This window comes from Cibotium barometz, chromosome 14, assembly GCF_041138505.1.
Source record: "Cibotium barometz isolate CiBa-2024 chromosome 14, ASM4113850v1, whole genome shotgun sequence".
NCBI classification, from domain to species: domain Eukaryota; kingdom Viridiplantae; phylum Streptophyta; class Polypodiopsida; order Cyatheales; family Cibotiaceae; genus Cibotium; species Cibotium barometz.
In genome coordinates this window covers 51,456,378-51,481,823 of record NC_141059.1, presented here as the reverse complement: position 1 = coordinate 51,481,823, position 25,446 = coordinate 51,456,378, and the positions used below count along the sequence as shown (strand labels likewise).

At 44.8% G+C, this 25,446-nt stretch overlaps 1 protein-coding gene across 1 annotated transcript; it reads right to left on the bottom strand.

Moving 5' to 3' along the window:
* Positions 1-1,117: 1,117 nt before the first annotated feature.
* TPR8 (Tetratricopeptide repeat (TPR)-like superfamily protein) lies at positions 1,118-24,574 on the bottom strand. Its single transcript, XM_086808794.1, has 10 exons — positions 24,322-24,574; positions 23,485-23,723; positions 23,348-23,381; positions 4,160-4,299; positions 3,478-3,541; positions 3,296-3,395; positions 3,044-3,207; positions 2,853-2,899; positions 2,654-2,749; positions 1,118-1,924 (listed from the first exon to the last, which is right to left on the bottom strand). The coding sequence occupies exons 1-10, from the start codon at positions 24,392-24,394 to the stop codon at positions 1,589-1,591; spliced, it is 1,293 nt and encodes a 430-aa protein (XP_086664920.1). The 5' UTR covers positions 24,395-24,574; the 3' UTR covers positions 1,118-1,588.
* Positions 24,575-25,446: the final 872 nt, after the last annotated feature.

The window sequence follows — 25,446 nt, the reverse complement described above, 5'->3', positions numbered from 1 at the left end:
AAATAAAAACAAAAAATGGCCAGCTTCATCTAAGTGTCAAAACCATTACATTGATGGAAAAGTTGGGTTGCAAAAGCCCTTAGTTGATCCCCATTGTAAGCGTAATCATCAAAGAGAAAATCCATCGAGGCGTGAACCTTCTTGACCACTTGTTTCTTCACTTGACTAAGTTAGTTCCACTCTTGAAAATTGGGGTCCTAGCCTAACCTAAGGGAAGAACTCTTGTATAAGTTTTCCACTTAAGAGTTGTGTGGGTCTTGAGGTCTCTATAAAAGAGAATATTTTTTTCTACTTAGTCAAATGAAGTCACGAGTATCTTGTTTTAAAAGTGAAATAAGAATCACATTTAAACCACCCTTGTGAATTCACATATTAGTATATTATGCAGCCCACCCCCCAAACCTCATGTCTCAAAACCATGTTACTCACTTAAGTTGACTGACGCTTGACGATGTGCCACAATTTGAAGCTCACAATCAAGCAAGCAGGTAGGCATCCTTACCCACATTTGGCAAAAGTAATCTCTAAAAGGCAATAGATTCAAACCCCATCTTTGAGAAGGCATCATACCCACTTGCAAATTCAGAAGGGAAGGCATAAATGGGCCTCTCATTATGAAGAACTCATGTGGCAACCTCCCAAATCTCACTTCCTTTTGTTCTAAAACTTGGATCACATCCCTGAGCTAGCAATCTAGAATGCACCTTTGTCTAATGACCGACATGCATGCAACACTCTTTTCAAGATATTCTTGCCTCTCCTTGGTTTGAAAATTTAGACAACCCTTTCAACTTTAATATCCAGTGCATTAGATAAACTGTATTCCTCTGCAAGTACATAGGCTTAGACAAACCTTCAATTCTTCCTAGCTTAAAATTGATTTATTCTTATGTTATCTTAATCGAGTCACTGTTTGATAATTAGCTACCGTTGTGCATATATCTCATGACATGGCTTCTTAGATAACCAACCAAAAGCGTGGTGTGAGAAAGCATTATCCCAAGGGAGATTTCACACAAGAAAATCAATTTTTTTAAACAAACAAGCATGATCATTGAATTAAGAATGGAATGCCACCTGTAGCAATAAGTGCGTACACTGTTGGTTGAAGCTATAAAAAAAAAAACCCATATTGTGCACCTGTGTTGCATAGCATTACTTTAGTGAAACCCCCCTGGTGCCATTATGGCTAGAAACTCGACAAAATTACTCTGGCAAGTAGAGACAGGCTCAAAAAGCAATATATTGAGAGTGTACTGATCCCCCCCCCCCCCCCCCCCCCCCCCCCCAAAAAAAAGAAAGAATACCCTTATAAAGACGATGAAGTCAAGGATTGCAGACATTGTTGATGTTGGTCATACAATTCTACCCGTCTGTTGCATGTGAGAAGACTTACAACAGAAAATAGAGTGCCCACAACATTACTCTGGCATCCAATTCCTGCATGCCTTGTCATCTAAAAAGGGCCTTAAAGGCAGGGCAAGATGGGGCAGCAACGTGACGGGAAACCGGGAAAGTAAAATTCAGCAGATGGTTGCTTTAGAGAAGAGGCCACAACAGTACCAAGGTGGTGGTGAATTGCAAGGACTTAGTGGCCACTATCTTGATTGCCATGGGATGGATTTTGGTCTGTCTGTTCACTTCTAGTCTGGCCAGACGCTCCCGCAAACATCTGCAGCATTGACTGCATCAAACCTGCAAACTGTGGGTCGCCTTCCACAGTGACATTCACGTTCCCATCCAGCCTTACTTCAGGAGGCTGCCCATCCATATTTAGGCCATGCATGCCATCTTCTCTTGGACTTGCCTGCTCCCCGACAAATTGTGCTGCTAAGTTGGCGACTGCAGGAAAAAGGTCTGCCATTCCTTGTGGAAGTTGCATAATATTCAACGGAATGCTGGTGCTGAATCTAGCTTCTGAGCCCTAGAATACAAACAAGACACCATTAAGATTACCATTATTCATTAAAAAACCTCTCTCTCTCTCTCTCTCTCCTCTCTCTCTCTCTCGCAGTGGACGTAGAGAGCCTGTGTGAGGTCCAAGATGCAGCACCGACTGAGTGACTCTATTTTGTTTGTATGGGCACTTATATTTGAGATACATGGTAGTCCAACACTAATAGTTCAGCCACATGGCTACCTTGTAACTCAGTATTCACATATTCATCTTCATAGGTAGCTTATTTTTTCCATGACTTAGTCATTGAAATACCTTTTGGCCTCACAAACCTTGGTGTATACATAACTATACTCTCTCTCTCTCTCTCTCTCTCTCTCTCTCTTTCGGGCAGTGGATGTAAACAGCCTGTATAACGTCATAGATGCAGCCCCAACAGAGTGACTCCTCCTTTAATTTGTATGGGCATTGTATTTGAGATACATAGCATGGACTACCACACAACATGCCTCTGCCACATAGCTACCTTGTAACTTATTATTCACACGATCAAATCTATGGTGGCCAGTTTTTTAAGCCTTTTTTCCATCACTCAGTCATTTCATGGACTTATTGTAATATATTTTGGTCTCATAGAACCATTTGGGTCTTTTGAAGATGTAAATATAACTCTCTCTCTCTCTCTCTCTCTCTCTCTCTCTCTCTCTCACACACACACACACACACACATGCAAAAAGATGTATCCAAATAAATACCTGATTATTACTGTGTGTCTGCTGCTGCTGATGACTTGGCTCTGGATTTGAATTCCTGCTGCGTGCTCTCTCTTCATTCAGCTTTTTCTGTGCTACCTGCAAAACGAATTGAATCTTTCTCTCTATAGAAGGGCAATCAGCTGTATGAATCCATGCACATGCAAACCTGACAGGAAGAGAAGCCGAAAAACCAATTCACCTGCAAGTTCTCCTGAATGGACTTGCTATTCGGGTCCAGAGAATGAGCTGCACAACATGTACAGCATGCTTAAGACGGCTTTATTTTGAGATTGATGCAATAGCAGCCAATGCTGCAACATACATTTACAAATGTAAATACATACACTACATACATGCATGACTATATGCATCTGTGCATACAAGACTAACCTTTTTGAAAACCCTTTTCGATGGCTTCCTGATACTTTCCTTGAGTGTAGTACACAAGGCCAAGCCGGCTGTAAGCTTTGCTATAGTTTGGGTCTAGCTGGATAGCTTTGTTACTATCTGCAATAGCTGCCTCATATTTCCCAACCTGTGTGTGCGCAGCTGCCCTGGAAAGCAAGAAAAATGTGAGCACCAATACCAACCATCTACTATGCGGCAGTTGAAGGCAGTTAGAGGCAGTTGGAAGGTTTCCACCTGTTGGAATAATAAACCGCATTGTCCCCACAGAGTGAGATCGCCATCGTGTATAGATCAATGGCCTCAATAAAACGTGAACTTGCCATTGAATTGTTCCCTGCAGCAAGCATAAGACGAAAATGCAAATTCATATTTTTTTTCCCCCAAAATTTCAAGTCTCTTGAATATGTGCCTCCAACCTTGTACTTTGAAGGACTCTGCAAGAATGTGTTGTTCTGAAGCTCCTGTCGTGGTACTTACTTTCTGATAGAACATTATCATAAGAAAGGAACCCAATTCAGCCGTGGTACTGTGTGTGTGTGTGTGTGTGTGTGTGTGTGTGTGTGTGTGCATAGATATGTAGATAGACCATGGTGTTCTCTCTCTCTCTCTCTCTCTCTCTCTCTCTCTCTCTCTCTCTCAGATGATTAGTAGGACTTTGAATTTTTTTCTTTTGCTGGACCAAATTTTGGCTTAAGACCTTCATGGTCTTTGTATTGTGTATTTGGTCTCATATGCCATTTTGACCTTCTGTAGATGTTAAGATATTTTCTTTATTTCTCTATGCACACACGCACACGCACACGTGCACACACACACACAAATAGACAAAAAGATAGATAGATGGGTGGATGGATGGATGGATATGTACATAATCACTTATGTACATGTACGTACATATATAATGTACCACACACACACACATACAGACATATATATAATAAACATAAGCGCTCGCATGCGTATGTGCTACACAAAACCCAATTCCTCCAACTTCTATATCAAAAATTTGGCATTAATGAACTCAATCAGCAGCAACCTTTTTTTTTTTTTAAGAAATTTAACTTTAATTTTAGTAAAACATTTTTTTTTATCGCACACCTTCAAAGTTTCAACGAAGACATTTCTGGCTCTCCCCAAATGCTCCTGATACTCAGGTGTATCTGCAGCAAGCCCATCAAAATAGCCTGCACTCTCTAATCCATCCCTATATTGTTCGAAGAGCCTTTCATCTGCACAACCTGTCCCCAGCAAAGAGTGAAGAATTTAGTACTACTAGCAAGTAATGTACACGCATTGCTTGATTGCCTTGAACCTGACATAGAGCAGCTACACATAAAGGTGAACCACCCCATCATCTATGCACATGTGACTACTAGCAATTGATGTACATGCATTGCTTGATTGCCTTGAACCTGATGTAGAACAGCTACACATAAAGATAAACCACCCCATCATCCATGTTGGATAAATCTAATCCCAACTCCTTAGTCCAATTTAATGTGTGGTGGCTAGGCTAGTGGTCAGTGGTTGGTGTAAAGCCTACAAATGGTTGGTGCATATGGTTCATGCAACTCATGCAACTAAAAATAGAGTAGACTACCAACCTTTATGACATGAGTATATATAGCCAAGCAATTGGCTGTCTCATATATTTGTGAAACACAAGACCAGATATTCAGTTTGGGTGTTTCCCAGGCTGGCAAATTTATGCACAATCCAGGTACTAAACATTGGCAAGCAGTGGAGACAACTTTTTGGTTGGCACCTCATGCATATCTTGGTTGAGTAAGAAAAAACCCACTGTTGCCACATCTACTTGTGAGGCCGAGTACAAGGCAGCCATCACCGCTACAATAGATTGTGTATGGCTGCCAAGGTTACTTGTAGATCTTCGTGAGTGTCAACAAACACCACAACCAAAGTGCTATGGCCGTTGCATGGAATCCAGTTTTTCATGCACGTACAAAGCACATTGAGATATATTTTCACTATGCGAGGGAGAGGCTTCATTCAGTAGGCTTACAATCCTAAAAGCCAAACTTATGGAGGAGCTTTTGTATGTACTTGGATTGAAGCATCATAATGTTGTGATCTGTCTGCACAAATAGTATGCCCAAATAATAGTGCAAGAGACCCAGATCTGACATCTCAAATGAGGTCTTTATTCAGTTTTGGAAGCTGAAATCGCATCCTCATTGTTCCCAATAAGCAGGATGTCATCCACATAAAGTATGAGCATAAGTAAAACCCCATGATCCTCTTTGACATAGAGGGTGCTCTCTGTTGGATTGTTTCTGAATCCCTGGCTGACCAAACAAGAGTGTATCTTCCCGTACCAAGCTCTGAGAGCTTGTTTGAGACCATTAAAAACCTTCTGGAGCTTACACACTTTGCCTTCATGGCCACGCACCACAAAACCAATGGGCAAAGACTAAGGCATGAGAAGGAGATACCAAGAACAGGCAAGGAAGAATCATCTCCAATGCAAACCGAAGAAGAGAGGCTGGTAATCCTCCAAATATGAGAATGTTTGGTCATATGGGCGGAAGCACCGCTGTCACTAACCCACTCAACCTCTATTGGTGTGTCACTAACCTCTGTGGAAGAAGTTATATCTGTGATCGTGAGGAAAGTATCTTGTGGAGAGGTAGGGAGAGAATCTGTAACCACCATATATGCCACTTTGGCATCGCCCACTTCCTTCACCTTTTCCTTGCCTTTGCTCTTATCAGAATCCTTGTCAAAATCCCGAGAGCTATCTTTGGCTTTGTATTTGGCTTTGGTTGCCCGAGAACCATCACATCGAGCAAAGCACCGTTCTTCCATATGGCCTGATCTACCACAAAAAGAACGCTCCAAGGTTTTTTTACCTTTGGTCTCTCTAGCATCCTTCTTGCCCTTTCCTTGGGCAACTTTGTTGTTGTTGTTGTTGTTGCCTCCTCGTCGTCCTTTGTTCTTGCCCTTGTCTTGGGCAACAAAAGTAGATTCCGACTTTCCTTTGCCTCTCATCAAACACTTGTCATGTAGATAACTCACAACTTCTTCAAAAGATGAAAGAGGTTGGCGAAAGTAAATATGAACTTTGAAGGAATCAAAAGAGGGAGGCAATTTACCATAGCGTTGTTGATTGCGCTTCCATATTCTTCAAGTTTGATGTGAGTAAAGCCCCAATCTTATCAGTGATATTATCAGATTCACTGATGGAAATCTTCTCAAGATCCGCCTCTAGCTTGGCAATCTTCACGGAAGAAACAACACCGAGCCTCCTCTGAATCTCAAGCCACATCTGTCGGGCATTACTCCTTGTAGAAATAAATTGTGCCTGTATCGTAGGAATCAATGCAATGAATGATGATGAGGCTGTCGGAATGTGCAGCAAAAATGAGATTGAAAAACAGAGAGCAGAATACGCAGAAGTGCTAGAGGAGAGGCGTAGCATGCACCGAGCTAGGGACCGTGTGAAACAACGAAGCCTTTCTTTAAACCTGAGTTTAGTGAGTCTTTAGCAATCCTTTAAAACAGTATACATGAATTTGAAAGAGATGTAGAGACGATACCAGATGGGGTCTCGAATTACCCCCCCCCCCCCCCCCCCCCCCCCCCCCCCCCCCCCCCCCCCCCCGCGGCAAGCAAGAGTATTTGCTTTATTTCTTCTTCTAGAGAACTGTATACAAGCTGAATTGTGTCCATTAGATTTATTAGACAAACTAACTGACTGACCACCAAACGCAAGGACAAAGCGACCAACGCTGGGCAGAACTGTGCATAAGCTTTAGGCGACTTTTAGGCTATCTTCGAGAGAAATACACTAGCCCAAGATTGAGGGAAGGTGTGCTAAAAAACTCTTGAAGAGACTGAGCTTTTTTGCCTTGGGCTGAGAGCACAAGTAGCACTGTAAGTATGCACAGGCAAGGGCCATGAAAAGGGACTAAAAGGGGACACCAAATATGAGCAAAAACTGGGGATGAATGTGCTAACACCCCCTCTTAGCACCAGATGTTGAACATACTCCTAGAAGCCGAAGATGAGGAGCCAAGGAAGCCTGAGAAACCGCTTGGTGAACAAATCTACTCCATTCTCCATTGAAGGACAATACTCCAAACACAAATCTCCAGCAAGAACCTGTTCATGAACATACGATACTGTATCTCAATGTGTTTCATACGAGCATGAAACACAGGGTTCTTGGCGATGGCGATGCAACTATGATTGTCACACCAAAGAAGAGTAGATCCGGTAGGAGGACAACCAAGCTCCTCCAATAATCTCCGCAACCAAATTGCCTCACATGTAGCATAACAAACCGCACGATACTCCGCCTCTGTAGAGGAAAGCGCCACAGTAGGCTGCTTTTTACTGCTCCATGAAATGGCTCTAGACCCAAGTGAAAAAACACAACCGGTGGTCGAACGCCACGTATCTGGATCTCCAGCCCAATCTGAATCAGACCATCCAAGAAGAGTGCATCCTTGGCCATAGAAGATGTCAAAGTCCAAAGTACCATGCAAGTACCGAAGAACTCTGAGAGCACACTGCCAATGCTGCTGATGGGGTTTGGATGAGAAAGAACTCAATAAGCTGATTGCAAAACACACTCCAATCGGGGGTAGGTCAACCAAACCAACAACCGACAAGAACCCGATACTGTCCCTGATCAATCCCTAGAGAAGCATCAAGAAGAGAAAGCTTCTCACTAGTATCCATAGGAGAAGATACCGGTTTGCATCCAATCATCTGAAATCTGTCAAGTATCTCCTGTGTGTACTTTTGCTGAGAGAAGAAAATGCCCTTCGGGGTCTGCCAAATCTCAAAGCCAAGAAAACAATGCAAAAGGCCAAGATCCGTCATCTCAAACTCTGTCTCCAAAGCATCCATGACTGAACAGATCCTCACAGAATAGGAACCTGTAAAGATGAGGTCATCAACATAGACCACAATGATAACAATCAACCCCCTCTCAAGGAGGATATAAGGATTCGAATCTGCATGAGAATGGCACAGGCCGAGCTTCTGAAAGAACTCATCAATCCGCTGGTACCAAGCCCGCAGAGCTTGCTTCAGACCATATAAAGCTTTCTTCAACCGGTACACTTGATCATGTTTGTCTAGAACAACAAATCCCAATGGCTGATCAACATAAACCTAGTAAGAATCCACAGCTCCTTCTTTCAGGAATCCACAGCTGGAGGTGTAACATAAGCAGGCGGGGGGGGGGGGGGGGGGGGGGGGGGGGGGGGGGGGGGGGGGGGAGGACTTTGCCGACCTGCTGATCATATAGACGATATGCCTTGGACACAATGCTGTATCCGAGAAAAGTCATGCGCTGAGACTTCGAGTCCAACTTGGAGCAATGTTCCTTAGACATATGTACATACGCTGAAAATACACGAAAATGAACAACAGAGGGCTTCTCACCATGAAAAGCCTCATATAGAGTTTTATCTAGAAGAGCAGCAGTAGGAGACCTATTCTGAATATAGACAGTAGTGCAAGCGGCCTCAGCCCAGAAACGTCGAGGTAATGAAGAATGCTCAAGCATAGCACGGGCCATCTCCATAATGGCCCTATTCTTCCTCTCTGCAACTCCATTCTGTGATGGAGTATATGTTGTAGTAAGCTGTCTCCGAATGCCATGAGCCTTGCAATATTGTTGAAACTCTTGGGATGTAAACTCACCCCCTCTATTGGTCCTGAGAGCCTTGAACGAGGAACCGGTCTCTTTTTCCACCTGAACTCTCCAATCACAAAAGTGCTGAAAAGCCTCATACTTGGACTTCAGAAAGAAGACCCAAGTATATCTTGAGAAGTCATCCACCATCACGAGCATGTACAATGTCTTACTCAAAGACACGGTACTCGTAGGACCACATAAGTCTGCATGAACAAGAGCAAGTGATGTCGAAGATTTGTGTATCACCTCCTTCGGAAAGGCGGCTCGGTGTTGCTTCCCTAGTAAACAAGAGAAAACAAACAGAAGATGGAGCCTTGATGGTCGGTAAACCCTCAACCAACCCATCCTTCGAAGCTCATTGTAGAAGCTGATAGCTCAAATGGCCAAACCGAGCATGCGAAAGAGCAGAAGAAGAACCAGAAGAAAGCAAAGCGGTCATCTTGTACAGACCACTACCTTGGACTCCCTGAGCGAAGATGCTACCAGTCTCCTTATCATGAATGGTAATCTCATAACGAGAGAAGATCACCTCCGCACCCTGAGCTGTAAGAGCACTCACTGACAAAAGGTTAAATGCCAAATCTAGAATGTACAGAACGTCAGAGAAGTACCTCTTGTCCTTGGAGGAGCGGAAGATGGGGATGGTGCCATGTCCATGCACTGGCACGGAAGAAGAATCATTCAAAGTGATCTTGCATGTCCTGGCAGTGAACCAATCTCGATGGGGTGTCATGTGAGCAGTAGCACCGCTATCCACAATCCACGACCGCGACTGAGAAGTCACAAGAGCAAGTACACGACAAGTACCTGCTAATAGAAGAATATCATCATCCTTCTTGGTTTGAGACACCACTGTAGAGGAAGAGTTCATCCCACTTCTTCTTGTGACATTGGGGTGATTTATGACCCTTCTTGCCACAATAATGACACTCAATGTCCTTGTTTTTAGAAGATCTGCTTTTATCTTTGTCTTTATCCTTGTCGTTATCCTTGGAGTTCTTGTCAAAACCCCCTTTCCCTTTCTTCTATTGATTCTTCCCTTTATCTCGTGTAGCCAAAGCTCCATCAAAACCACCAGAGGTGCCAATCCGCTCCTCAAAGCGAGAAACACGATGATCATTTGCCTACCAAATATCAATTTGTGCCTGAGTCACACCACCGGAAGCAAGGGTGGGAGGGGTGGCATTGGCAGGTGTAACAAGCCAATCCCAGAGATCCACGCCACGCAAGGCTGATTTCACCTTCACCTTCCACAAAGTGTAGTTGGAGCCATCCAACTTTGCAGACTCAAAGAACATATGAAGTGTAGTCGGGGCAGCCATCACAAGAGCTTGGGCACAATCTCAGAAAAATGCACAATCTCGGAAGGAGTGTCCACCACAGGTACCAGAAGCCACCAATCCTCACCTCAACACCAAAAACTGCAAGAGCCACCTGTAGGGAAGAAAACGCAGCAAGATAGATGCTGCAGCCCTGAAAAGGAGCAGCCGACAGGTGAAGAAGGGAATCTCAGAGATCAAACCAGTGAGGGAAGACCTGAATCTGCAGTGGAGAGGCGCTGGAGAAGCTAGCCGACCAACAGCAAAACTGAGAAGAAAACGCAGATGTTAAGGTGCTGAAAATTGAGGCAGATCTCGGGCAGAAAGTTAACGCTGACTGGGGCAGCACATTAACACTAAACCGGTAGCGATGATACCATGAATGAGTGCACAGAGCGGAAGCAAACAAGCACTAGAGTGTGTTGAGTAGAGAGTGCAAGAGAGAGAGAGAGATATGAAGCAACTATGCTGAATATACTGAAGTGATACAGTCCCAAGCAAGAGACATGAACAGTCTCATAAGTGAGGGAGCAAAAGGATGACTAGACTATGAGAAAAGTGGGAGGCCAGCCCACCTATTTATAGGGAAAAGGGGCTGGCCGACTGGACATGAGAACATGGCCGCCTGGACATGGATCTGCTGGCCGACTAGGAAAAAGGTACCCGACATGGGAAAAATCCCAGAAAAATGTACAAAAATAGGGTGGCCAGCCCACAACCAAGGGCCATGAAAAGGGACCAAAAGGGAACTTGGGATGAATGTGCTAACAATAAGCCTGTCAGCTGTCTGAAAATATCCACGACTGACATTAAACTCGGGATGAATGTGCTAACAATAAGCCTGTCGGCTGGCTGAGAATGTCCACGACTGACATTAAATGTCAGTCGGCTGTAGCAACTGTTACCCGAGTAGCATTTAATGCCAGTCAGCTGCCTGTAGCAAGTCGGGTGGCTGCCAGTCCTGGCCAACTGGTCCCAAGACCTCAAGGAGTCTGGCCGACTGCTCCACAGCCTGCCAAAGGCTGGTCGGCTGAGCCTATATGCAAGGCTAGGGGTTGTCTACCCCTTGCAAGGCTTGCCCACACTTTGGGGGCTGCCTTGGCCATCTATATGAAGTGCAACTACATGCTCCTAATGCATCTATTGCTATGGCTGACATCTACATGCTCCTGAATGATGAACACTTGCTGAATTCTCCACAGTGGGTTAAGAGGACTGACCTGACACTCTACGTAGCTCGTGCCTGACATGTCCCGGACTGGGCTCACAAAGGGGTCACGGCATACGACAAATAAATCCTAAAAGGTACTACTTCTATACATGATTCTTGCATTGTTGACGAGCCAGTTTGTCACCGTGTACCACAGTGCATGGGTGCATGTGACAAGAGGCGTGTACACTGAAACTCTCATATATACACCTGAATCTGGTACAACAAGTGGGGGGGGCAAGTGCCCATATATATATGACGAGGGGCAGCCAGTCAGCCCTGTCTAAACAGGCCGACAGCCCCCTATAGGGCCCCATGACCATGCATAAGCTGGTCAGCTGGCCCATGACCAGGCATGGCCTGGTCAGCCAGCCCCTAGTCAGGCCCCTCCTGGCCAGACGACCAGAGAGAGAAAAAACAGCCCCCACGACATGCCTACAAAACTGGGAACAAATGGAAAAAATGGACATCATCGGGGACTCCTCCCGCAAGCGGGCACACCCACATCACAGGCCCTCACTCCATATGGTATAGTATGGTACAGACGGGAGATGAATGCTAACACCCCCTCTCAGCTCCTGGATGTGGAACCAATCCTAGTGAACTGGAGTGCCAATGGAGCATCTGCTGAGGAAGAGGCTTCGTGAAGAGGTCCGCCACATTGTCCTCCATCAAACAAAAGGCTAGCAAGATGTCACCATCCAAAATCTTATCTCGAACAAAGTGATATTGTATCTCTGTATGCTTGGTCCGGGCATGGAAGACCGGGTTCCGAGGAATAGCTATATAGCTCTGGTTGTCGCACTGGATGACCATGGGCTCCTTCTGCGAAAACCCAATCTCGTTAAGTAACCTCCTTAGCCACACCACCTCACAAGCAGCACCGCAGCCAGATACTCTGCCTCAATGGAAGACAAGGCAAAAGTTGACTGCTTCTTACTGCTCCAAGAAATCGCTCCCGAGCCAAGGCTAAAGCTGTATCCTGAAATAGATCTCCTCGTGTCTGGATCTCCTCCCCAATCAGAGTCACTCCAACCTCGGAGACTGACTCGGTCCGTCGATCCCCCCCCCCCTAAAAGTGTCATAAAAGAGTCCAAGATCCTTCGTACCCTACAGATACCACAAGATCCGCAATCCTGCGAACCAACGAGTCTTCAAAGGTGTCTGCATAAATGAGCTCAACAGCCCCACTAGAAAACTCAAGTCCAATCTGGTGTTCAGCAACGAAATCAATGAACAAGTTTTCGATATAAAGAGGCATCAACCTACTCACAAGGATCATGTTCAGTAAGTTTGGTATTCAGGTCCATCGGAGATGAAATAGGCTTGAAGTTCTCCATCCCAAAGGCCTCCAGCAACTCATGAACATACCACTACTGAGAAACAAAGAACCCCCTCTGGGTCTGCCAAATCTCCAATCCCAAAAAGAAATGGAGTAAGCCTAAATCCTTCATCTCAAACTCCTCTGACAAGGCAACCTTCGTCATGACTATGTGCTCCACAAGACTGCCAGTGAGGACAAGATCATCCACATAGAGGATAATCAATGTGACCATACCGCATTCCTGAAAGAGATAAAATCGAAACTACAACTGATCTCTAGAAACCTTGTCTCTGAAAGAAAGCATCAGTCTTTTGGTTCCAAGCCCTAGAAGCTTGTTTCAGACCATACAAGGCCTTCCGCAACCTGTAAACCATACCTTTTGAGCCCGGAACCTCAAAGCCTGGAGGTTGCTCAACATACACCTCCTCCTACAAGTCACTATTCAGGAACACAGATTTAACATCCATCTGATACACCGGCCACTGCTGATGAGAGGCAAGGGCAAGAACTGTTAGGACTCCAAATCGTGGCCATCCTAGCTGTCGGTGCAAAGGTGTCCTCATAGTCGATGCCTGGCCACTGAGCATAGCCCTTGGCCACAAGTCTGGCCTTGTGCTTGTCCACGGACCCATCGATGATCGGACTTATACTTGGTCTTGTAGACCCACTTGACACCAATGACTCACCGTTTTGACGGCCTCCAAACCAACTCCCAAGTCCCATTCTTCTCTATGGTCTTCCATTTTAACTTGAAAAATCTTCACTTGCAATCCAAACTCCTTTTCCACTAAAGCATACCAATCCTTGAACCAAGCAAAGGCTTGGTCCTTATGTGGAAGAAAGTACACCCATGTAAACCTACTCCAATCATCCACAATCAGCATGAAATACAAGGCTCCTCCCAAAGATGAGGTCTACATAGGCCCACATAAGTCAGTGTGAACCAACTCCAGTGGTTTCGAAGCCCGCCTAGTAGCCTGCTTTAGAAAAGACTCCCTATGCTGCTTCCCACAAATGCAAGAACTGCAATGTCCCTGCCTACTGCCAACATCTGGCAAGCCATCCACCATCTGGTCCCGGAAAGCCCGCCACATCACATCCACATTCACGTGGCCAAAACGAAAATGCCACAAATCACTGAGCTAAGTACCTGTAAGAGAAGAGAGTGTTGACAATTTGTAAATCCCTTTCTCCACTCCGCCTTCCCAAACAACCTAGCTTGTTGCTTTGTCCCAGATAGCAACTGAATGCTCATCAAACTCCACCCGCATGCTAGTCTTGCAAACCTCATGCGCCAACAAAAGATGAAAGCCAAGAGATGGGACATGAAGAACCGGAGAGGAATGCTTTTCCCCTATGCCATCAGGAATGATTTCCAACCTACCCTCACTGTGAATCGGGAATGTGACATGTTTCACTCCAAAGGTCTTGTAACAACTCTTGGGAAGAAGTCACGTGCCTAGAAGCACCACTGTCCAAAATCTGCTCCCGAGTATCCCCAACGGTGAGACCAATCGCCTCCTCCCTGCTCGAAGAAGATGAAGCTCCAGTGTCCATAATCTCCGAGTGCACGAAAGCTGGAGTCTTCGCGCTGCAGCTCAAGAATCTGCACACCTCTCAGTGCTCCGTTGAGGACATTTCCTCCAGTAGCGACCCTTCTAGACACAATGATTACAGGTTCTCTCCGCCTTCAAGGCATCACGATCTGAGTCGGACTTCTTCTCAGAAGACTTCGACTGTTAAGACTTCCCTTTGCCCTTGTTGCTTTTGCGGCCTTTTGATTGCTGGCCAGTCAATGCCTCATAACCTCCGCATGTGGAGGGTTCAGAATTAGCTCCTCCTAGTCCAAGATCATTGGCACAAGCTCCTCCCAAGTAATGGTGCTGAGCCTCCCGCTGGTGATCAAAGAGGAATAGAAAGCTGAGTACTGAGAGGGACAGACCTTACACCAAGCATCTTCCTGACGTCTCTGATGATATCTCCTTCCCAGCCTGAAGAACCTCCTGCTCAAGAGCCTGGAGTTTGTTGATGTGCTCCCGCATCATCGAAGACTTTGCAGGATTCATCACTCGCATCTGCACTTCCAAGGAAACTCTCTTCATGGGTGATACCCGATTGTACAGAAAGGCCAAGTGCTGCCAAATCCCTCGAGCCAGTGTCATTTGTTCGATATGGTTGATCACTTGGGGTGTGCAATTGAGGAAGATGAAAGAGCGCAGATAGGCATTGACACGATCCCACAACTGTCCCTGGGCATCCTGCTCTTTGACTGATAGTGAAGAGTCCTCCTCCTCTGGATCTGGCCTTGAAACTCCAACCATGACGAAGTCAGCCAAATGCCATAGTTGTTCTCAGGAACGTCAGGAGGGTGGGGATCTTCACAGGTTTCTCCGCCATCTCGAGCAATCCACCATCTCAGGGGTTCATGTGGTCTTGTGAAGGGAGGGTGGGTGGGAAAAAAATTTGAAGAGGCTGCGCTTTCTTACAAGGTGGCTGTCCAACATTGACGGCCGCCTTCTACCCGCTTCTCCACATTCTGACCAGCCCGAACACTCTCCAACACAACAGCCCCGCAAGCTCTCACTATCTCCATAACCTTGAGCTCTAATACCATGTCGGAATGTGCAGCGGAAATAGATAGCAAAATACGCAAAAGTGTTAGAGGAGAGACGTGTGCTGAAACTCTCATATATGCACCTAAATCCAGTACAACAAGGGGGGGGGGGGGGGGGGGGGGGCAAGTGCTCATATATATATGACAAGGGGCAGCCAGTCGGCCCTATCTAAACAGGCCGACAGCCCCCTATAGGGCCCCACGACCATGCATAATGTAACTCGCGGCGGGTGCCCGGGGGACTAGGGCCTTTGACACACTTGTTGATACCATCAATGCATATTAAAACATTTAAACATGGCCACAACCTTAACACATGTCCATCATCACTTTGCATAAAACATAAAAGCTGGACAAAACATCCACAAATGCTGAAAATGGAGCTTGCACGTGTGACATCTCATAGAGGCCGGAATGGGCCGACCCCCCCCCCCCCCCTTGGAGTATTTTATTACCCAAGGAGAATAATATCATGTACAAGCTTTGAGGACCTTACTCTCCCCACGGGAGATGCCGGATTATCCATATACAAATGCCATAACACAGCCCAACACGAGGCTACCAAGCCAGAACATAGGCTGTAGAAATGCCGAGCCAACAACATAATCCATATACCTCCGTGTGGGTACTGATTCTTTCCCAAAAACCACGGGTCTTCATGCAATAGAGCTGGTACAACAAGTACAACTCTCCATTCAGCCGGTACAGTAGGTACAATGACTGGTACAGCCTGTACAATAGGTACAGTGGCTAGTACAATAGATACAGCAAGTACAAATGCTGGTACAGCATGTACAGTGACTAGTACAGTATGTACAATGGCTGGTACAGCAAGTATAAAAGCTGGTATAGCCGGTACAATGGGTGGTACAACAAGTACGAAAGCCGGTACAAGGACTAGTACAACAAGTACAATGGCTAGAGATCATAATAAATGATTAAACACCCTTGCCTTCAGTATTTCTTCGCGATGGAAACCTCCAAAACAGTCCCCAACAGCCGCTATTCTTCATGGGCAGCCTTCAAGAGAGAGAGAAAGAGAGTAGCCATCATTAGGGCAGCCTGTAACGGTGGTAGAGACTAGTGTGCAGCAAGAGAGCCTCTATTAATGAAGAGAGAGGGCTCCGATTTATAGATTTGGGCCTCCCATGAGCTAAAATGGCAAGAGAAGGCAACAACGACAAGTGGAGAGCCACTCAATAGCTGAAGTGACAAGTGTGAGGCCACTTGTCTCACTTTGATCCACTTTCTAACAAGTGTCAGGCCACTTGTCTCACTTTGGTCCACTTTCTTGCCACATGTCCCAATCTAAGAGATGGGTCCTTCCATAAACTTTATCTCTAAAAATATCCCAACTGGTAGACATTCTGTCATAGGCACTTTGCCAACTCTCGGTATCTGCTCAATTCCAAATGTAATGACGCGAACAGAATTTCCATCGGAGTCGGGCCAAAAATAGCAACTCTCCTAAATTTTAGGAGTGTGGTCCTTTGATTTCTAGGATAATCCCCCATTCCCAAAGCTTGTACTTTTCAAATATTTAGACATCCTGGAGTCCACCAGACCCCTTTCATACTGGGAAATGTCCAGGCTGGTGACATCCTCCCCAACTTCTTAAAAGTTGTCCGCAACTTTAAGCTTCAAGCCATATATTCAAGATATAATCATGTCCCATCAAGTGGGCGAGACGAGACAGTCTCAAAAATCTAATATAATTGAAGAATCCATGTCCCAAAGAAATGGGTGAGACTAAATAAGTCTCCATAATACCAATATCAAAATCATGTCCCAAAATAAATGGGCGAGAATTCCATGGAAGATATGCTAGACACAGGCATAAGAGCCAATTGTGTCTCAATCACCAATATCAATGAGATAATCATATGCCAATGAAAATCACCAACCAAGTGCTAAGACACTTAAATAAGAAACTAGTGCCTCGCACAAAAACATGTGCTATGCCACAAACTAGTGCCATTCAAGAGCGCAAACCATGGTGATAGAAAAGCTGGTTCTCCATAGTTTTGGCAATCCTTTCTCCCAATCCCAATAATTCCCATGTTCTCCCATACAATCCCAACTCTGATCAACAAGTATGGTGTGGAAACAATGAAACACTCAATACACAATCGCAATACGAATCCACGTGTATGGTGGAGTGTTCATTGAATTGCCCTCTCACAATCCCAACATGAATCCACATGCATGCTGAGATGAACAATGAACCTCTTGGCCTCTGTATGGGGAGATAGTGATTCTAATATGGCATAAAGATAAATAAATAAATCCATGTCCCAAATAAATGGGCGAGATAAATCAGTCCCATAAGTCCAGATATCATAATCCATGTCCCAAGTAAATGGGCAAGACAAAATAAGTCTCCTGCCAACAAGGCATCAGTCCACATGACCCTTGGCATAGACATAAGTCCCGTGCCAACCAGGTGTCATGTCCACTTTACCACTTGCACTCTGTGTTGGTACTCTAACTACACACCTTGGATGAGAGGTGGGCTCAAGTAACAAGATAAAACAATCACTCGCAGGCATAGATAACCTGGTGTTCCATACGCATTTCTACTACACATAGTTTATATGCATTTCGGCCACCAACTCACAGTACCCTCTCAAGTGTCCATGTTCCCTTCCATCTGCTCTCTATTGTTCCACCCAGATATAGTAGAAACAATCTTCAAGAGAGCACGTAGGACAAGAGAACACTACACACGGCATGTTGTGCTCGACACTACCCTCTGAAGTGCCCATGTTCCCTTCCGTCTGCTCTCTATTGTTCCACCCACACATGGTAGAAACAATCTTCAAGAGAGCATGTAGGACAAGAGACACAGGGTATGTGAACCATGAGTTTCATAAGTCCAATGCGTTCCAAATAAAGGGAGCCAAAAAGAATAATCCATAAACCTGAGGATAGATCCAAATCCCTAGAAAAGAAGTCCAGAAATCCACAGACTTGTATACCATAACTCTTACAACATACTCCGTGCTAACCACACACCTTGGAGTAGAGGTGGACTTTTATCCATCAAAGCATCATATCCATGAGATATCCAAATATTCCTTCTCTATAAACTGGGATAGATTCGTCCATAATCTTGTCCAAGAAAGAAATCTCCATAGATATAATCCATCCCAATAAAGGGAGCCATAAACAATGTTTCCCTGAAACCATCTCAAGGCAAACAACACCACCTTTCTCCTTGCATGGCTATACAAGGGTTACTGAACATCAAAAACACTTCATAGTAAATAGCCAAAGCACCAACTTTGCAAACTCAAAGTATACTTAGCTTTTCTTTGCCAGGTTGGTCATGAAGCCAAAAGAAATATCTCGTCACCATATCCTTAAGATATCCTGAGATATATCTCCGTATAGCTTGCCTGTAAGCTTGATAATATAATCCACAATATCTATACGGAAAGAGTGCTAAACGTGTGCACATAAAGCCAAACTCCATACTTCCAAGATAAATTTTGTGAATTCATAAATTCTTAGATCAACAAGCTGTCTCCTGCTCATGCTCTTGCTTCATAAGCTATGAAGTGGCTGGCCATGCTTAACAGCAATGATGGTAAGTGTGGTCCCCACTTGAGATCTTTTCTCTTCCTTATTGATAGAAGGAAGCCTCCGCTTCTAAGAAAGCCTATGCTCTGATACCAATGTAACTCGCGGCGGGTGCCCGGGGGACTAGGGCCTTTGACACACTTGTTGATACCATCAATGCATATTAAAACATTTAAACATGGCCACAACCTTAACACATGTCCATCATCACTTTGCATAAAACATATAAGCTGGACAAAACATCCACAAATGCTGAAAATGGAGCTTGCACGTGTGACACCGCATAGAGGCCGGAATGGGCCAACCCCCCCCTTGGAGTATTTTATTACCCAAGCAGAATAATATCAACTACAAGCTTTGAGGGCCTTACTCTCCCCACGGGAGATGCCGGATTATCAATATACAAATGCCATAACACAGCCCAACACGAGGCTACCAAGCCAGAACATAGGCTGTAGAAATGTCGAGCCAACAACATAATCCATATACCTCCGTGTGGGTACTGATTCTTTCCCAAAAACCACGGGTCTTCATGCAATAGAGCTGGTATAGCAAGTACAACTCTCCATTCAGCCGGTGCAGCAGGTACAATGGCTGGTACAACCGGTACAGTGGCTGGTACAACCAGTACGGTGGCTGGTACAGCAGATACAGTAAGTACAAATGTTGGCACATGTACAGTGACTAGTATAGCAGGTACAATGGCTGGTACAACAAGTACAGAAGTTGGTACAATCGATATAATGGGTGGTACAAGTACAGAAGCTGGTACAAGGGTTGGTACAACAAGTACAATGGCTAGAAATCATAATAAATGATTAAATACTCTTGCCTTCAGTATTTCTTCGCGATGGAAGCCTCCAAAACAGTCCCCAACAGCCGCTATTCTTCATGGGTAGCCTTCAAGAGAGAGAGAAAGAGAGTAGCCATCATTAGGGCAGCTTGTAACAGTGGTAGAGGCTAGTGTGCAGCAAGAGAGCCTCTATTAATGAAGAGAGAGGGCTCCGATTTATAGATTTGGGCCTCCCATGAGCTAAAATGGCAAGAGAAGGCAACAACGACAAGTGGAGAGCCACTCAATAGCTGAAGTGACAAGTGTGAGGCCACTTGTCTCACTTTGATGCACTTTCTAACAAGTGTCAGGCCACTTGTCTCACTTTGGTCCACTTTCTTGCCACATGTCCCAATCTAAGAGATGGGTCCTTCCATAAACTTTATCTCTAAAAATATCCCAACTGGTAGACATTCTGTCATAGGCACTTTGCCAACTCTTGGTATCTGCTCAATTCCAGATGTAACGACGCGAACAGAATTTCCATCGGAGTCGGGCCAAAAATGGCAACTCTCCTAAATTTTAGGAGTGTGGTCCTTTGTATTCTAGGATAATCCCCCATTCCCAAAGCTTGTACTTTCCAAATATTTAGACATCCTGGAGTCCACCAGACCCCTTTCATACTGGGAAATTTTGCATTCTTCTGATATTTTTGGTGGCTTAGGTGACCAGTCGGCCAGCAGCCCGACTCGGAAATAACGGCAGCCGACATTGTTTACAGCAACCGACTAGCATTTAATGTAGTAGTGGGAAAAATACCAGCAAGCCAACAGCCTTCTCAGGCAGCCGACCAGCACTAGAAGGCCATATAAATTCACATACTTCAGTCCCACACAAAATATTCAGGTATTCAACAAAGTGCAGAAGCATCAAGGGAGCTCCTCTTCACACATTCAGCCAACATATGTGCAGTACTACAACTATCTAGACTTGCATCAATGGGTCAGGAGAGTCTTCAGCAAAGCCTCAGATTAGGTGGATACTCAGCCGACGTACGGTCTTCCTCGTCCTTGTATTGGGCATTCACATCGCTTGTTTACTCAAGCATTGTACAACATTCTCCAAAGAATAATATAAGCAAAATACTCCTGCTTGTGGGGTGGGGGGGGGGGGGAAGGGGGGGGGAGGGGGGGGGTGCTATAAATGGAAGGATGACTGTAACATGGAAGTTTTATCAATCATGAAAACTGAAAATACACATAAGCATGCCAGATAAAAGAAGATGGTAACTCTGCACAATACACCACACTATGGACCAGAAGATGGGCTGAAACCCCCCCCCCCCCCCCCTTTATGGTTAGATTACCAAAAAGGAGTCTGCTTCCAAATACAACTTCACGGGTGCCTAGGGATTCTCCACTGGCTAGCACCTATCTCTTCTAGTACAAAGCAAAATAAAAACATATGCAAGATTTGTTGACGATCCTCAGCACAAGAGGGCACTTCCGGCATCAAGCACATGCAAGACAACTATGGGCAGCCCATAGCACTCCCACATCAGCCCTTCCTCCTATATGGCTCACAAAACAAGTCAACCAACCTTGAGAAGCTGTTTTCAACAGTTGACCAGCCCTTAGTAGCCCCAAAAGGAAGCGTCTAGAAGCAGTACACAAGCCTGCAAGTCCCTGGTCAAAAGAGAACCTGTCCAAAATGAATCGACCAGCTCCTCTCCTGTTTTTGGACCTGACCAGCCGCTTTTTAGGGCTGTAAACCAGCCGAGGGAAGCCTCCAATAGCAACCGGCTAGCATCTCCCATACACCTGGTGGGTGTTTGTCACGGTAGATGGCTGTTTATAGAACCAATCGACCAGCTCCCATGCACTCAAAAAAGCAAGCACCTACTCCAAATCTGAGTTTTCCTCCAGTAATAGAGCTCCGCCGCACCAATAATAGATGAAACGTGTGCTTTTTTAGGTCCAGAAGGGGGCCGCCTACTTGAAGATGGTACAAATCAGGTCCGATGCCCACCTTATGGCTGCCACATGTATTAAATAAGTCATGTCCAGTGTGTACAACTTATAAGTTGTCCGGTCACTTATAAGTGTGTGTGAACCTATTAGTATGTGAAATCGTAAAGCTGTAAATTGGGTTTTTGGGGACACTTACCACCTGCAAAACACATGTAGACCACTTGTCAGTCCCAAACAAGTGTGCACATACACGTCCACAGGGTGCCCACGCGTCCTCGGCCCCATGGACAATGCAAGCAAAAATCTCAAGCATTGTCCAGGCCAACAAGACAAATCATCCAAAGGTAAAATCAAAGTCATGCACACACGAGTGCAGCTAGACTGGAAGAAACACCCATCTGCTCAGTTGTATCAGCTAAAATGTCCAGGGCTCATGATTCTTCTGGAACCTTCCCAGAACTTAAATACAGAAAATCTCCAAGATAGCTAGTCCCAGGGAATCACATCATGTCACGCTTCATGAGCCATACATACAAACACACCATGTCAGGCTCCACCAGCCATACATGTATGTCATGTCAGGCTCCATATGCCACACATGAACAGTAGAAAACAGAAGCTGTGGGAAATTTTGTGAGAGGGCCTGCAGTGGGTATTTGGGACCCAATATTGTGTCGTCTTCTACATTCTCATTCGCTTCTCTCTCTCTACTCTCTAAATTGGATGCTAAAGTTTCTCACCACAAAGATATAAAGAAGACCCTGTTGTGTGTTATCACGATCAAGCTCAGTGCATTGTAACATTGGTATCAAAGCATCAGGCTGGTGACCCAACTCGGCTACCTAAAGAAGTGAGAGCATCCGGTGGATGTAAAACTGTGGTCCGGAAAAGACACCCACGCCTCCACCATGTCGGGAGAGAAATCACATCAAGAAGAAAGCCAACAAGAAGTGATGGAGGCACAAAGCTTCCAAACAAAAAGAATGCTTCTGCCAAGCACAGAAAAACTCCGAAGAATAATGATGGAGCAAATCAATTCTCTAAAGATGCACCTTGTTGCCGAAAAAGAGAAGCCCAAAGAAGGCATCTCAAATCCAGCACAAGTCCTTCTCCATATGGAGAACAAAGAAGAAAAGATGAAGAAGCAAAAAGAAAAGCAGAAGAAGAGAAAGAACTGAGACATGCGGAGGAACAAAGAGATAAGAAAGACCAGCACCGCAAAGAAGAACAAAGAACAACTAAGCCATACAAATATGGGGAAGACCAGCGCCGCAGAGAAAAAGCCAACCGAGAGTTCCAGCAAAGACTCAACTGGGAGGCTGTGCAAATCCAGCATCAGCAAACGATGGCACAGATTCTGGCAGCCCTCCCTCAGCAGGCTCCGAACTCCTCGTCCTCCACCGCCCCTACCACCACCGTCATACGAACCTCTCCAAATTTTAGTAAGTATGATGGTAAGTGTGATCATGTGGTTGTTACTCAATTTATTCATCAATTTGAAGCACATTTTCCTTTAGCTAAAATTACAGATCGAGAAGACAAAGTCCACGTAGCAGCACCCCAACTCATTGGGGGGCAAGCTGTTACTTGATGGCAGCATTGGTCACAACTTCACACAGACCCCCTCATAGGCCAATTCCATTTTCATTGGACCACCTTCGTGTCTGACCTCAAAACCTGTTTTCTTCTTGTCACATGCACTTTGCACTGTAGTGCATGGTGACAAATACCATTCACATCTTGGTCTTGATCTTAAAAGTTGCTAAGAGCCCATCAAACAAAATTGACACTATTAAACAAAGTTCTAACATTTGAAAACCTTACCAACTGTGCCATCCATTGTAGTAGAACAACCTTTCTGCAAAAGCAAAGGTAGAGTAAAAGTTGATGAGCCCGACAACATGATTAATATGACTTAGCTTGAATAAAAAGAATCATTAGAAAAGCCTAGGAACACTTACAGCATCATGTGAGGTACCAGCAGCAGCAGCATCTGGACCTAACGTCACATGTGGTGCTGTTTCTGTGCCTTCATTTTCCATTAAATCTCTTTTTGTGGCATCATATCCAGACTGTATGAAGAGCTGAGCCAAGTCTGGCATCGGTTCACTTGTTCGAGAGACATCCAGTCCAAAAGCGTCTGCAAGGCACTGGCTAGCAACAATCACGGCCTCTGAATCAACCCCGGGTGTCACTTCAACTGCAGTAGAAATAACAGGGTTACACATGGTAAAAAAACCGATTGTTAGGATTTGCATTGTTAAGAAGAACAGGGTAAACAGCTACAGTAGCTGCTTGACTGGCTATGACCTACATGTGAAGCATCTCTTTAATATTTGCCATGGCCACCCCAAAGGTGGTCTAGCAGGTTGCAGCAAGTCACGCTCATTTCAATCCCAATGGGCCACGTTCATATACGCCTGCCAGTAAGAGGCATGCATAGAGGGGAAGACTACTAGCATCCCAAAAATGCAGGTATGTGGTACCATGTACTTACAAAGGGGTGTGGATGTGGGATGTTGGTTGCATGTAATTGAAAAAGCAAGGGAGCATTCATGGTTGTTGAAACCAAAAATCGGTGCAGACAAAAGCATATCTCTCTCTGAGACCTGGATTAAAACTTCTGTCTCTGGTACCATAGATTATAATTTGCCCTAGCTTGAAACCTCTCTCTCTCTCTCTCTGTGTGTGTGTGTGTGTACAAACTTCTTTTCTTCTTCTCTCACGTAGTTTAGAAAAACCATATACGTCTTTCTTCACAGTTTTGATCGCAGAAACTTCAAGTTGTGGGTAGTTACCTGAGTTAAGAAAATGGAGGAAGGAGTGCACGATCCGTTTGACGAGAGGGGAATCGCTGCGCAAGCTCGCCATCGCTTTGAATCCTCCTGCCTCTCGACCCTTTACTTTAACTTCATACGAAGACCACTTTGCGTGGTGGTACAATTTAGCTTTGAGTAGTAAGGTTATGAAAGTAATTCACAAACTATACATTTAGCTACAAACTCACATATTCGGTCTACTGCCCGAACTCATATTCGGTGACTGCCCAAACTCATTAATTAGTGCTCGCAAGTCGGCACTAATTAATGAATTGTGTAAGGTCACAAACCTTATATAATCACCATGCGCTAATTTTTTTAAATTAGTGCCCCATTCAAATTAATTTTAAAAATAATTCGAGTGTGATCGTCTAAATCACAAAGATTGTCCCTGTCTTTGGATTGGAACTGTAGACATTCTCTCTCTCTCTCTCTCTCTCTCTCTCTCTCTCGGCTTAGCCCCAGCATCGAAATGGCCTTCATCGGGCTTATAAAGCTTTCATTGAACCATCCAGAAAAGAAAGTTCGAGAATGCTTGTGAATTGTCAAAAAAAATTATAAATTCGCACATCCGTGGGAAAATTTTAAATTCGCGCATCCACCCATGACTTTCCACACGCGAAGGTTCCTACAATATTTAAACTAAGGTTCTAAATGCAAACTAATTAATTAATATGTCTACAATATTTTGGTCCCATATTAGGGGCATTTGAAATGCCATTCAATGCCAAAAACGGGTAGTCCAGATGGTGGAAGTGTTCGAGTGCCTCCTTGAGGTCGTGGGATCAAATCTGCTCGAACGATATCGTGAGGCACTTAGTAATAGGTAGTGTGTGTTTGTTGTGGTGTTCAATTCTAGTCATTTCAAAAAAAAAAGCCATTCAATTAAAAAGCCATGTGAGTGGGCGCTCTTTGTTTCCATCTGTCTATCAAATGTTCACATAGCTTCTCCTCACCTTTGTTCCATCTCTCTATCAAATGTGCTCATAGTTTCTCGATCCACGATGAACACCATTTAAGGACTTCACCAACCAACCTAAAACACATTGAGGCTAACAACTAAAAGCTTTGAGCTTACCATAAGAAACAATATCATATACACAC